Source organism: Montipora foliosa, chromosome 6, assembly GCF_036669935.1.
Source record: "Montipora foliosa isolate CH-2021 chromosome 6, ASM3666993v2, whole genome shotgun sequence".
Classification (NCBI taxonomy): Eukaryota; Metazoa; Cnidaria; class Anthozoa; order Scleractinia; family Acroporidae; genus Montipora; species Montipora foliosa.
Genome location: NC_090874.1, coordinates 9,608,454 through 9,622,625, shown reverse-complemented (window position 1 = coordinate 9,622,625; position 14,172 = coordinate 9,608,454). Strand labels below are relative to the sequence as shown.

General features: G+C 40.2%; 1 protein-coding gene across 1 annotated transcript; it reads left to right on the top strand.

The window, feature by feature from the left end:
• The first annotated feature begins 3,573 nt into the window (after window positions 1–3,573).
• LOC138008667 (DBH-like monooxygenase protein 1) lies at window positions 3,574–13,808 on the top strand. Its single transcript, XM_068855975.1, has 3 exons — window positions 3,574–4,063; window positions 9,724–9,873; window positions 13,257–13,808. The coding sequence occupies exons 1-3, from the start codon at window positions 3,767–3,769 to the stop codon at window positions 13,581–13,583; spliced, it is 774 nt and encodes a 257-aa protein (XP_068712076.1). The 5' UTR covers window positions 3,574–3,766; the 3' UTR covers window positions 13,584–13,808.
• The last annotated feature ends 364 nt before the right edge of the window (window positions 13,809–14,172 follow it).

The window sequence follows — 14,172 nt, the reverse complement described above, 5'->3', positions numbered from 1 at the left end:
TGTTCAACAAAAGTGATGGAAAAGATCGGTCATTAAATAAAGGGAAGAGTGAAAGATACGGGAAACTTTGAGGGTCGAGCTTGCCTTAACACCTGACAATTTAATTAAGAACTTTAAAGTCCTCAAGAAATGCCGTGGCAAACCCGATTCTTTGATACTTGAAATGCTCTTGATGAAAAACAAAAGATCGAAACTGATTACGCAAGCGGATTCCATTCACGCCAAACTTTTTAATACATAAATATACATATTTTCTTTTCTTTTTCTTTTTTGTTTAACATGAATGTTTTCATGTAACGTTTGATAATTTAATTTTCTCAGAACAAGAATTGAAATTGCGAAAGAGAATGGAGAAGTATAAACGAACAGTTAACGATGAAAAAATCTATCAGAATGACATTATTAAAAGAAACTACGTTTGTGCGTGTGCTTATAGCAATTGTGAGTAACAGAACTGTGCGATTAACGAAAATTCAGATCATGGGTTTAGCATAAAGAAAATACTTCATCAACAAATAGCGTCATTGAGTTTCTTTAACAAAAGGATGTGTGGTGCTTTCTTGCACACAGACTACAATCAATTACGTCTGTCCTGTTCAGCTTATTAAATATTCACATAGGAAACAAAAAGATTTCTTTGTATTTGTGCAATGAAGTGCGTTGGTCCTGTTCGAGTTATCAAATATTCAGATCACGTCTTGTATGAGGCTGGTCGGACGAGTGGTTCCCTGTTCTACAATGCAAATATTCTGTAATAAAATAGACCAAAATGAAATAACCACCACAGATTGGTTAGTTCCAAATGAACCCTACCCCCATACTTGTATTTCATCATGTCGATCTATAACTCTATGTTTCTATTCACTGGTACGGATCGATTCGCATGATCCGCCCTCCGCAGAACCCCCATTTGGTATACTACTCACGATCGCACTTAACCTTATCATTGTGTCACGGAATGTGGACTGTGGACTTCGGACTACGGAAATGAAACTTAGCATTTACCAAGATATTGTAGCATAAAAAAAACCTACTGAAATACTGTGAACTTAAAGGAAGTCGGCTAAAAACCCTTCGAACAGAGTGTAGGCTACCCGTAGCCTCTTGTTAAAGTTTAATCACCGCTAAAAATAGAAAAGCTTTCTTTCTGTTACAGTTTATTTGTTTGATTGTGAAGGTTTATTCTTTTTGAAAGAGAATGTTGTTATTCATCCAGATTCAATTCAAGTGAGGATTTTTTGAACCTTTTTCTGGAATTTTGGTCTTAATTATTCACAGACGTTTCGACCGAAACCATCAGTCTTCATCGGTGAAGTTTGTCACATGGTAGTTCACTATCACCTGACAAACGATTCTTTTTGTAGCTCGTTTAACCTCAGCTGCGTTACTACACTTGACAGGGTTTTTTGTTAAACGATTCGATTCAACAACAAATAAGTGTTCACCACTGTTCAACGTTTCTTTTGTTTCAATGTTAAACAACAGCTTTGCATGTTTTTGCATCCCTTTGTCTTAGCAACGATTTCTAAAAGGAAGTCAACTGTTTGGATGATTTTGCATTCCTTTGGAGCGAAAGTTCGAGTCGCTTGCAGCTCACAACCTATAGATATATTAATTTTGTTTTCCAGAGTAAACTCTGGTCCAATATAGATTCTTTTATCAAGCCCCATTTGCAGTCCCAAAAATAGATATTTGGGCGATGTGAGAGGCGAAATTTCTCTACTGAAACCGATAATTCTATAACTTACATGAATTAAGCCAAAAACGTAGAATGTTGTAGGAGACACATCTATAAATCACCTCACCAATTCTCAGGTCTGTGCGGTACATCGTTTCTGAGTGATTTGTCGAAGAGTTTCAGTTCACGCAACTTTATAGAGTTTTGTATGGAGCCGCCATGTTGGTGCACCAGCCATTCAAGCTGAAATTCACCACCAGCAGTCCACGATGATCGACAAGATCGCGTCGATCATGGATAATAAAATCCAATCAACTGAACGGACTCAAACGCATCCGCTTCTCAGAAGGACGTATTTTCCAGAAAAAAGGCCATGAACAACAGTACAAGTACAATGAACAGATCAAGGCCGCAGTGAGCGAAGCCAAAAGTGCCGTCATAGGCGGGAAATACGACTCATGCATTGCCAAGCTAGATGAAGGTATAGACTTGATAGATAAATGGCAGAAACTCATTCTGATAGCCGACCTCTCCGAATATGGTTGGAAAACTGTCGGCAAGTACAGGGATAACGAACTTGCCGATAACGACGAAGACGCAAATAAAACGAGGAAAGCCGAGAAGGAGGCTCAACGGAAAATGGCGAAAACCCGCGCAACCAAACTAGCAAAGAGCCGTATAGCAGATTTTCCAGACCACTAGGAAGTACAACTATTTCATCCCCGTGGCATTATTCTTACTCTCCCGGCATAAGTTCATATCATTTCCCCTCATCTGCTTGCTCCATAAGAAGACCAGTTTTTGGCGGGCAAAGCAAGAAACTGGGGACTTGGTTCGGTTGCGGCAAACCTGGCCATTGGCGTAACGAATGTCCTTTATTAGCTGTAGCTCAGCCACAGGAAGAAAAGAAGTTAAGTGGTTTTTTCATTGATTTAAATGATAACGAATCCTTGAAATTGCCTGATAATATCTGTGCACCCACTGCTTGGGAGGGAGAGCTTAATGAAGTGAACGGCATGTTCATGCAAGGAGGCGATTTCTGGGAAAACAGTGTTGGTGTTAGTGGTGTTCGAGGGAAGCTTAACGGCCATGTTTAAGCTTGGGAAACACTGAAGCCTACGGAGGCTGTGCTCAGTATCGTTAATTAAGGAGGGTTATAAGTTACTGTTGCTTTCAATTCCAGAGTCATGTGTTTTGCCGAACAATAATACGACCATAGATAACTGTAGATTAGTTACGGAAGCTTTACGAGATCTCTTAACAACTCAGTGTGTCTCAACTGTCTCGAATCAACCATGGGTTGTCAACCCTTTGAGTGTATCAGTTCGGGACGATGAGAAAAAGCGTCTTATGTTAGATCTACGACATGTGAACCCACAACTTTTTAAATATAAGTTCAAATGTGAAGATGTTCACACTGCTCTTACCCTCCTTGACGAAGGGTACCATTTGTACACTTTCGACATCAAGAGCGCGCATCATCATATTGATATTTTTCCAATTCATTGGCGCTATTTGGGTTTTCATTGGTATTACCAAGGAGAGTTTTCAATGTGTTTTCAATGTCTTGCCATTCGGGTTATCTAATGCACCTTACTGTTGCACCAAAATGCTTAAGCCTGTAAACGCTGCCTTAAACGCAAATCATGCCAAATATTTTTTTCCAAAAGAACTATGCCACGTTATTTAAGGCAAGTAGAAATGATGTGAAAATTGTTGGTCTTAATGAGCTTTATTTAATGCTATGCACGACATTGGATTGACATTGACGGGTTGTTGTGATGTTTAAAGGCAAATATTCCCGCTGGTTATTAAGACATTAGGTTGCAGACCCTCCTTTTGTCATTAAAATTTCCATCGACTCCACTGCTTTCGCAGCCAATAAAGAAACTGCTATACTTAATCTAGGCAGGTGACGTCAATGGTATCTTCATCGGTTATTTTAAAATGCAAGGGATGCCAAAGATCAGTTTATAAACAGTCAGTCGACGCTCTCTGAGCAACACAGTTTCTTTGGAATACTCAGGGAAGAGCTCTGATATTGACAAAGCTTGTACCATTTTTCCAACAAGTAGAAGAGCGTCAGTCATGAAAGTCACTCATCAAATCACCTTTGTCTTGGCACTGGTTGTGTTCTGCTGTGCTGTCAGCGCGGATATGCACGACGGGATGATGCACTACGCTAGTCTCAAGTCTTCCGATGGGACTTCTTTCGAGTTGCAATGGGCCTACAATAACGACACTGAAATGCTGTACTTCGCAATGAAGTGCAAAAACACCGGTTGGTGCGGAGTGGGTTTCAGCACCACGGGTGATGGTGCAGGCATGAAAGATTACGATATTGCCGTTGGTGGATACAGTAACAGCAACACCTCATATCTTTTTGTAAGTTCAGTGTTTAGCTGGTATTGTTAGTTTTGTTTTCGTTATCTTTTGTTTGTGTCACCATGTAACTGCCAAATCTCTTGCGCTCTTATTTTCTAGTGTCTTAGTTCCTTAAAGAGGCGTAAGAGTGATTCAAGGGCTTCCGCGATAGATTTGTTCCCCAGTTTATTCTGATACATCGAGTTTAAGCACCCCTAAATAGAGGGAAATCGACCGAAAATTGTTCGTTTGGAAAGCTTGATTGTAATTATAAGCCAAGATCATCGGGGTTTAGAGATCTACTGTCACTTTCACAGTTAATGACAGTTTCCGTTTGGTGTTCGCTGAAAATGCGATAAATCACCTGGTATACGTTTTGCGCAAATTACCTAAAACCCTGATCATGATACCCTGACTCTGATACTGCACGTTCGATAAACTGCTTCATTGCAGCAAGAGTTCACTGGGCTTTCAACTCAATGAGTTGCTAAGCCACTCGCTAATTAAATTTTATAGTCACTTTTTATCGCACCAAGTCTTTCCTAACTTCGTTCGTTTGATTCGAATTTTGCGGGGGATATTTCCCGTTCAAACATTGTCATCAATTGTCTCGTGTGTGAGATATCGGCAAGCGAGCGAATCGAAAATAAAAGTGGACCTACGATGAAGAATCGACCCTTTGCTAATCGATACAACTGGTAATCGATGCAACTTGCCATCTCCTTGCCATTCACCGATTAATAAATTCGAAATTAATCAATTGAATGTATGTGTCAAATGTACGGTGAAATATAAAAATGTTGGTTGACGAGGAAAAAAAGCAAAACAGAGATCTTTTGTTTTGTTTTGTTCAGAGTCACCAAAGAGATCACGCAATAATGACAATCACTTCCACATGCATTAGTCTGAAGTGTCAGCCGTCTCCTCGCCTACTCGCCCCTTTGGCGGGTTTGGGCGAGGAGACGGCTGACACTTCAGACTACCGCATGCATCCGAGAAACAACCCAGGACGCGACAAACTGACGCGATACAGAATGAGAACACGGATTATTTTTATAGTTTAACAATTAACTAGTAATTTCCGTACACGCCTTCCACATGTTACAAAATACTAAATATTAGAATGAGTGAGTCGGCCCTCTAACGCAAGAATGTTGTGTAACCACAAATTCTCAATTTTTTGTTCGCGCAAATGATCCATTTGTTTCGCATATCTCTTTTATTTCTGATGAGGCCTCGTTTGTTTTTCCCTTTTTTTTGTTTTGTCCTTTGTAACACTGCTCTCATCATCCACATTATGCAATCTGCATTCTTTTCTCTTTTCATTTCGTCTTGTTTTGTCTAGTTTTTGTACATATAAAAGTTTAAGGATATCATTAGCATCCCACGCAGACATTCTTAGGGGGATTCGTCACGCGTAATTTCGCTATAAGACGCTTTAGACGGCCCAAGAAGGCGAAAAACACCATACATGAGTCGATTAAGGTTTCATTTAACTTTGTTGGGATATTCAGACCGAGATGTGATTTAGATGTGTAATTTTCAGAGCTTTATTCATAACCCTCATATATTCTCTTCGTTTCATACAAACAACACATAGAGTGTTCTGCCTGTGCTGAAACGAGCCGAAATTTACGCTGACCAATCACAACGGACTTCAGGCCCAGATTCTGGAAGTGCACTTTAGACCCTGAGAAATTTTGCGTACGGTCACTGCAAGAAAATGGGCTTCGTGTGATCGCAATTCTTATCAAAGAGAAACTGGAGCATATAAATTTCATGCTTTGGCTTAGATGTTTGCGGCTCTTCACAGAATGAGTACGGTGGATATTTTCAAGCTTTCTTTTCGCTACTGTCCTAGTTGCGTTCGTTGCGTGCAGTTCAAATCAACTACACAGTTCAACAGTTCAAATACACTCGCAATACTTTAATATTTGCATTCGTATTTATATATTCCCACGGCGCTTTCAATTTTACTAGTAGATGAAACGAGACCATACTCTTGCTAAGCACTCGCATTTTGACTCGTGAGAGTGCAAATGCATAACCCATCGAGGAAACAAAATTAATGTTTCTGAGGAATATTATGAAAAGGCTTCGTCCCTTTCATGATTCATCCAAAGAAGAAGTTTACGCATTGACGCTCCCATGAGAGATCTGCACAGCGCTGATTGGTTCCTAAGTAACCCGCACGTGATTTCCAGATGGCTCTTTTCCGCATACGTTCGTGGGAGAGGAACGCGTGACGAATCCCTAAGAGTGTCTTCGCGGGAGGCTAGTCCGTGACATATTATCCTACGTGTAATTCAGTAGGTAGTCTAGGTAGGTAAATGAAAGTGAAAGATGCAAGGAAAGGATGGGCTACAACAAACGTCCATATATTTTCAAATTCTATCAACGTTTATTTGATATGCTATCAATTGAAAAGCAATTTACATAATTATGGAAAATGCGTTGAAAATATGATAATAAAACAGGAACAGGAACATTAACTTGAAAGCAACACATCTTTTGTCGTCATCTTTTTAATCCACGCGGTTCTTCTGTGAATAACTGTGGTAAATATGATCAAAGATTGTTTGAAAATGTTGATACTGAGATTGTGCTTTAGCTTTTCGAGGTTGCGGTCTAGCAATTTGTGGGCCGAGTCTGTCACCTCTGTTTCTGATTTGTGTCCGACAAATTGTCGCCCCTGTTTCTGATTTGTACCTGAAAAATCGATTTCTAACCTAGGCAATATGATTTTCGGAATGATTTCCGCACTGGTCCCTACTTCATTGTGTATTCAGAATAAATAATTATGCGTTCTGCATTATGAACGGTTTGTATTTGTACTCTGACGTTGTCGTTCAAACCTCTTGGTATTTTCACGTCGTTGTTGTGTAGAGTGAGGCAGATATACGTGCTAAAATGCGTGCCGCACGTGCATCACGACTATTTTTCCTCTTTTCATCAAGAAAATTGTTTTGTGGCGTCGCCGTTGCCGTTGCCGTGGCCGTCGTCGTTCCTTTAAAGTGATACTCTGACCAAAAAGATCAATTATTCTTTTTCTTTGAATTTCGAAACGATGTTAACTAAACAATAAGTGACCCAAGTTTTAAGCCTTGATTTCAAAAAAACACCTGTTTATTTTCGCTGGAATTTTCCTATTTAATTGCCCGCCATTACTAACTTTAAAATACTGTGAGAGCTTGATTAAGGAGAAAATGACGTCAAAGACTCACTAGTTTGAGAATACGAAGATGAATTGTTAAGACGAAATCCGATAGAAAATCGAGCAATTTCAGTTTTTCGTGGACAAAAATCTGGTACCAGAATAATTTTAAGTATTTTACAGTCCTTTTTACATTTCCTGAAAGCTAAAGATATAAATATTTTCCTGAAAAGACACCGAAAACAATTTCCCATGGGAACGAGAAAAATTAAATTTCAACGTTCAGAGAAATTGTGCAAACACAGGTAAAATTTCATAAGTCTTTCTTATGAAGTTCAACAGTTGTTTTTGACGCTTTTATGAATGTTACACTGTACTGGTGAAAACGTACTAATAAACTAGTTTTAAAAACTTATACACAATACTTATAGAAAGTTGAAGCGTACGAGCTTTCGGCTCCTTCTCGGAGGCTTGTTCACATATAAATGAAAAACAAGAATTGTGAACCGGTAAACTGTTAACGGTCACGTGATTTAGCAACACGTGAACGTAACAGACAACTGTTGTCGTTTCCGAAAGACCCACAGAAACAAGGAGACACTTGTGGCCCTATTTATCGGGTTTCGTGCCAAGGGGTGGACTGTGGCAGCTCGTATGTGGGAGAGACCGAGCGGACTTTGAAATCGAGGTTCGCAGAGCATCTTAGACCAAGCAGTGCTTCGTCTGAAGTCTCACAGCACATACACAGGGACTACCCTGGACATAAGGTTGAAGTAGAGGTGTTAGACCATGAAGATCGTTGGATAGGGCGGGGCATCAAAGAGGCCATCTATATCCGGGTTCACAGGCCGGACTTGAAGAGGGACACTGGAAGATACCTGCTCCCCCACATCTGGGACAATCTGTTGCGGTCACGTGTTGCTAAATCACGTGACCGTTAACAGTTTACCGGTTCACAACTCTTGTTTTTCATTATATGTGAACAAGCCTCCGAGAAGGAGCCGAAAGCTCGTACGCTTCAACTTTCTATAAGTACTGTGTATAAGCTTATAAAACTAGTTTATTAGTAGTTGTTTTTGACGTTTGGTGTTGCTAGAAATGAGTTTTTTGACAAGATATTAAACAGTCGTACAGAAGTTTGCAATACGATGTTTATAATCTTGGTTCAAGGTTTTTGTCCACTTCTTACTCGAACTTCTGGTGGATTCCGTCTTAATATTTCCCCGTTTCTGATTGGTTAAAACTACACGCATAATTCACTATAACCAGCTGCTGTTCACCAAATTCGGAAAGAAACTTCGTCATATTGAATCAATGACGTCAAAAGTGCAGCCCGCTGCAGATTATTGAACCGATGACGTAAAAATGACGTCAAAAGTGCAGCCCGCTGCAAATTATTGAACCGTTGACCGAAAAAAGCTGGGGACGAGATTGTGTTATTTTTGTTGAGCAGAAAAATGGCTGCGAGTAGGTTTAGAAGTTTGAGCGAAGAAAATATTTTGAATGAATAATAAAGCAATTATTGAATTCGGCTTTCGTAGAATATGAAGAATTCTGCAGATCTCGGAGGATATATTATCCACCTCGGCCTTCGGCCTTGATGGATAACACCCTCCTCGACCTGCAGAATTCTTCATATCCTACTCAGCCTCATTTAATAATTGCTAAATATACAGCGATGATCAGGGCCCGGTTGTTCGAAAGCCGATTAACTTAATCCAGGATTAGCGTAAACTTTTGTTTCATTTTTTCAACTTTTTGGTGAAAGCTTCCTTGTTTATTTTTGTTCACCAAGGGTCACGTCTTTTAATATAAAGTTTTGCCGAATATCAGCTCTGAACAACATTTGAGAGTAGAGAAATTAACTCTTTGGTTAATTTTTAATCTGGCATTATGGTTAATCGGCTTTTGAACAACCGGGCCCAGCTTCTAAACTCGTATTTTGCATAAATAATGAGCTGCGTTTACACGCTGAAATTTTAAGCCAGCCAGTAAATGACGTCACTTTTCCCTCGAACGGCCCAATTGGTCAGTACATGTAATGGTGGAACGTGAAATCCAAAAGTTACACTCTAAGTAAACAGCCTTTGGTTAAAAATCAAAGCTCAAAATCTAGCCAGTCAGGTGTTAAGCAAACACACTTGCAAAGTCTGAAGAAAACAAACAAGTGATAAATCATAGCACCACTTTAAACTCCCTGTTGCATTGCATTTGAATGCCATCAGGCGTTCTCCAAAGTTTATGCCGATCACTCATTGAGGTTGGAAAAATAAGAACAGGCATTACTGGGGAGAAGTCGTGCACGCAACGGGATGGGATTAGCGCCCATCCCTTCCGCCCAAAAAAAAAAAAAAAAAAAAACACTAAAAAAACAATAGAAACTATGAAAAAGCAGCCTTCGTGTTGCCTTCCGCTTCGGGCAGCCTGCTGTCGTGTTTTCGGTTCATAACAAACGCTTACACAGTTAACTTTGCATTTTCTCTCCCCTTTTTTTGTTGCTGAATGTTTTTCCGTGTCTTTTGGACAGGACTACTGGAGTACAGCTACGGGACAACCAAGCAAAGATTCACAGCAAAACCTGACCATTCAATCTGCCAGCCAAATGGGCGAATATACGATGGTGAACTTTACGAGGCCAGCAACTACTACTGACATGATGAAGGATGTTCAGTTTACGGTAAGACTAGATCAAGAGATACGTTCACTGTTAATGCTGATGGGATCCATTTTTTTCTTTGCTTGGGGAGGATTATTTTAACGATAAATCAGCCAAACCAATGGCAAATTTTTCCCTTTTGCGTTACTGCTAAATCTGGAACAAAAACTGGACTCTTGTCGCGGAATATCCGGAGATTTGGAGAAATAACGGAGCGTTAGAAAGTGTGCGCGAGGTTTTTTTTTTTTTGTTGTTGTTGTTGTTGGCAACCTCGTCCCCAGAGTTTTTTCCTCGGCACGAGGTTGCTTTGTTGGGGATGACTTGGTCAACCTCTCTTTACTTTTTACTTTTGCGGTTCAAGCGCCAGTTTCAAATATAAGATTAGGCGCCGAGTTGGCTCTAATCATCTCATATCCAACAAGCGCGAGGATCGTTTCTAAAACTACACACGAATGACCACGAGTGAAAAATCGATAAAAAAGTTTAAATAAATAGACACCACAACCGTATCACTTTGTTTTGCCCCAACGAACCTCGTTCCCAAACATTTCAACTCGAGGCTCAGGGTACGAAATCTATGGCCAATATGGCCGCCGCGCGATTAAGCCCATGTTCTAATCCAATGTTTTAATCAGATAATTAGATAAACTAACACTGGTACTAATTTGATCAACTTGAACTTGAGATAAATCTGTGGAACGTGAGCGATACTCGAACGATACTCGATACTCGTGAGTGCGTTCCCTCTTGTTTAGATCGGATATAGATCGTTTGTACTTAAACTGACTTATTTAACTAGAACATTAACAATAATATAATAAAACAAACGTAATATATTTTGTGTTTAAATAGAGGATATTACATGGCCGCTTGGGGATACTCGTGAGAGATACTTTCAGTAAGAGAAGATAAAATTCGTATCCTCAAGCGGCCATGTGTTTATTATATAGATATTGATGAAATGTCCAGATTTTAAACAACTTGTTTTATTCATTTTCGAAATGATGAAAAAGTGGTCACCAACCGCTAAAACACGCATGTTGTGTAACATGAAACAAGATATGAAAGTTATGAAAATAAATCATGATAACGTAAAATTTTGCAATAAAAATGTTAATGTAATAGAGAAGAATTATACTGAAGCACAAAAGTATCTTGCAATGAAGACGAAGCTCGCGTTTTATTGGCTAATCGTGTTCGTTACCATGACGACACCTATATCTTCACATGTGAAAGATAAAAATGATATGTTCACTGCGCGCGGTGACGTTATGATTTTTTAGTAAAAGGAGAAATCCTGGTATTTCGCCAATATCTATATAATAATTTGTTTTATGAAATCTAAATCAGATGTCAAATTTATATATTTAACCATCGGTTGTTCGAAGCCTGGTTACTGCTAACCGTTGGTTAAAAGGTATTAAAACCTATAGGTTTCCATGGTGGTTATCACTGGTTAGCGCTATACTTGCTTTGAGCAACCCGGGCCGGTGAGACGCTCTTATGTTCAGAGGTTTTATTCGTGTGACGTTAAATGCGTTGGCACATTTCCTTCTTTACCTATACGAGAACGTTCTCTTACAGGAATACGGTCATTTTCGCGAAAGTACTTCTACGTTCTGCTTAAATCAATTGTAAACCTCACTAACATCAAGATATTTGTTTTTTCGGTGTTGACTTGGGGATACTCGAAAAAAGCCGAATGCTCCTCGTTGCAAGAGACGTTCCTACGACCTTCCTTCCGATTCCTAGTTCGGATGTTCGAGCTCTACCAATAAGCGATAGGAGCCTCGCGGGAGCCAGGCCATTAAACTAGGTTCATGTGACAATTGAATGAAGGGGTGGTTTCTAAAGAAACTGTGGTGCTGCGTCGGTGGGGAAGTAGTATACAAAAATTTGGTTTTATAGTGGCCACCGTACAGAGATTCTAAAAGCTGACGTTTCGAGCGTTAGCTGTTCGTCAAAGCGAATCGAGGGATTATGGGTTACTTGTAGTTTTTATAGTAGAGTAGGAGCTACGCTATTAGTGGTAACATGGCAACGTGAAAAATAGGAATATATTATTTTAAGGAAAAGCGTTCGTTAATACCGTGAGGATTAAGGGTGCCGATTTGAAAGATGAATTTTTGTTCCAGATTCTTGCGGCTTTCCATCGTACCTAGATGTAGGAAAAGGCCGCAGATAGCCATGTGTTTTTTGGAGTGGTTAGGCAGATTAAAATGGCGAGCGACTGGCTTAGATGCATCCTTGTCATTCTTCTCAACATCGCGAAGGTGTTCGAGGAATCGGTCACCTAGTCGTCTACCTGTCTCACCAATGTATAATTTATTGCATAACGTACAGGTTATGAGGTACATGTGAAACGATCGGTGATCTTAACAGATCGCTTAGGTCCCGATATCTTGCTAATGTTAACAATGAAAAGACAAGTTTTGCATCGTGAGCGCGCGCATTTGAAAGTGCCGGGTTGCTCGTTAGTTTTGAGCGCGCTTCTAACTAAAAAGTTGCCTACGTTTTTGTCGCGTTTGAATGAAATAAGTGGAGGTTGCGAAAAGATTCTACCAGTCTCGGGATCATTTTGGAGTAATTTAAAATGACTAAGAATGATGCTTTTGAAAAGATATCGGGACCTAAGCGATCTGTTAAGATCAACGATCGTTTCACATGTACCTCCGCAAATGCCAATTATTGCATAACCTGTACGTTATGCAATAAATTATACATTGGTGAGACAGGTAGACGACTAGGTGACCGATTCCGCGAACACCTTCGCGATGTTGAGAAGAATGACAAGGATGCATCTAAGCCAGTCGCTCGCCATTTTAATCTGCCTAACCACTCCAAAAAACACATGGCTATCTGCGGCCTTTCCCTACATCTAGGTACGACGGAAAGCCGCAAGAATCTGGAACAAAAATTCATCTTTCAAATCGGCACCCTTAATCCTCACGGTATTAACGAACGCTTTTCATTTAACTAATATATTCCTATTTTTCACGTTGCCATGTTACCACCAATAGCGTAGCTCCTACTCTACTATAAAAACTACACGTAACCCATAATCCCTCGATTCGATTTGACGAAGGGCTAACGCTCGAAACGTCAGCTTTTAGAATCTCTGTAAGGTGGCCAATTTACATTATCAACTCCGTTGATAAAACCAAATTCATGTGACAATTGTCCCGCCACACTGCTAGCTCTATAAAATTGTCGAAATGGAGCATTTACGCGATTCTCCATTTCGCGGAAGATCGTAGGCTCGACTCCTGCAAAGTTTCCGAGTATCCCCGAGTCAACTGCAATATAAAAAAAGAAAACGTCAAATCTCTTTATTTCATAGAGCGGCGTGTACATCGAACATCTCTTTCCGTGCTCTCTGACATAATTTTTCATTTAATTTTCAGGCCGATACTGAAGTTTGGGTTATGTACGCTATGCACAGTGCCGATGTCGATGGAGATGGCGAGATGTTTTCGAAACACTCGGAAAAAGGCAGAATATCAGTTAAACACAACCTGATTAAGATGGCATTAGCCGCTGACGGGCACGGTCACAGTAACGGTGATGGTGAAGGTGAAGGTCACGATCACGATCACGATCACGATCACGATCACGATCACGATCACGATCACGGTGACGGGTCATCAGCGTCGACAAACATTTTCGGCGGGACATGCGCTGTTGCCAGTGCCCTATTGTATTTAGTTGCCCACTTTGAGTTGTCCTTTTAAATCGGCAAAGCTGACACTTCATTTTGCTTAGTGTTAAACGTTGAAGCTTCATCTTGACAACCATAAGCTCAACATTTCGTCAACCAGTAGAACTGTTTTTGTTTCCTTCCAAGGCCAAGAGAAGATAAAGGGGGAAGAGAGGGCATCCCCCGTATATGCCCTTTTCCATAAGTAATGTGTCCCAAGTTATTTTTCGATCGACTCCCACGCTGTACAGATCCCAAGGGGATTAGGCAACAGCCAATCATATGGAGGGAATGTGTTCTCTGAGCGTGGACTATCCACGCGGAACACATTCCGGTCATATCACTGGCTGTTGCCTAATCCCCTTGGGATCTGTACAGCGTGGGAGTCGATCGAAAAATAACTTGAGACATATTACCTTATATATGGGGAATGCCCTCTCTTCCCCCTTATTTTCTCTTAATTGCCCAGACTGATTAATAATAATAAATTCTGGTTACATTCTCGAAAGTCACGACTGTTTTTCTCTTTCGTTCTCGGATCCTTTTTACGAGGGAGTTTACAGAAGAAACGACGGTGGCAACGACAACCCCACAAAACAATATCATTGGTTAAAAGAGGAAAA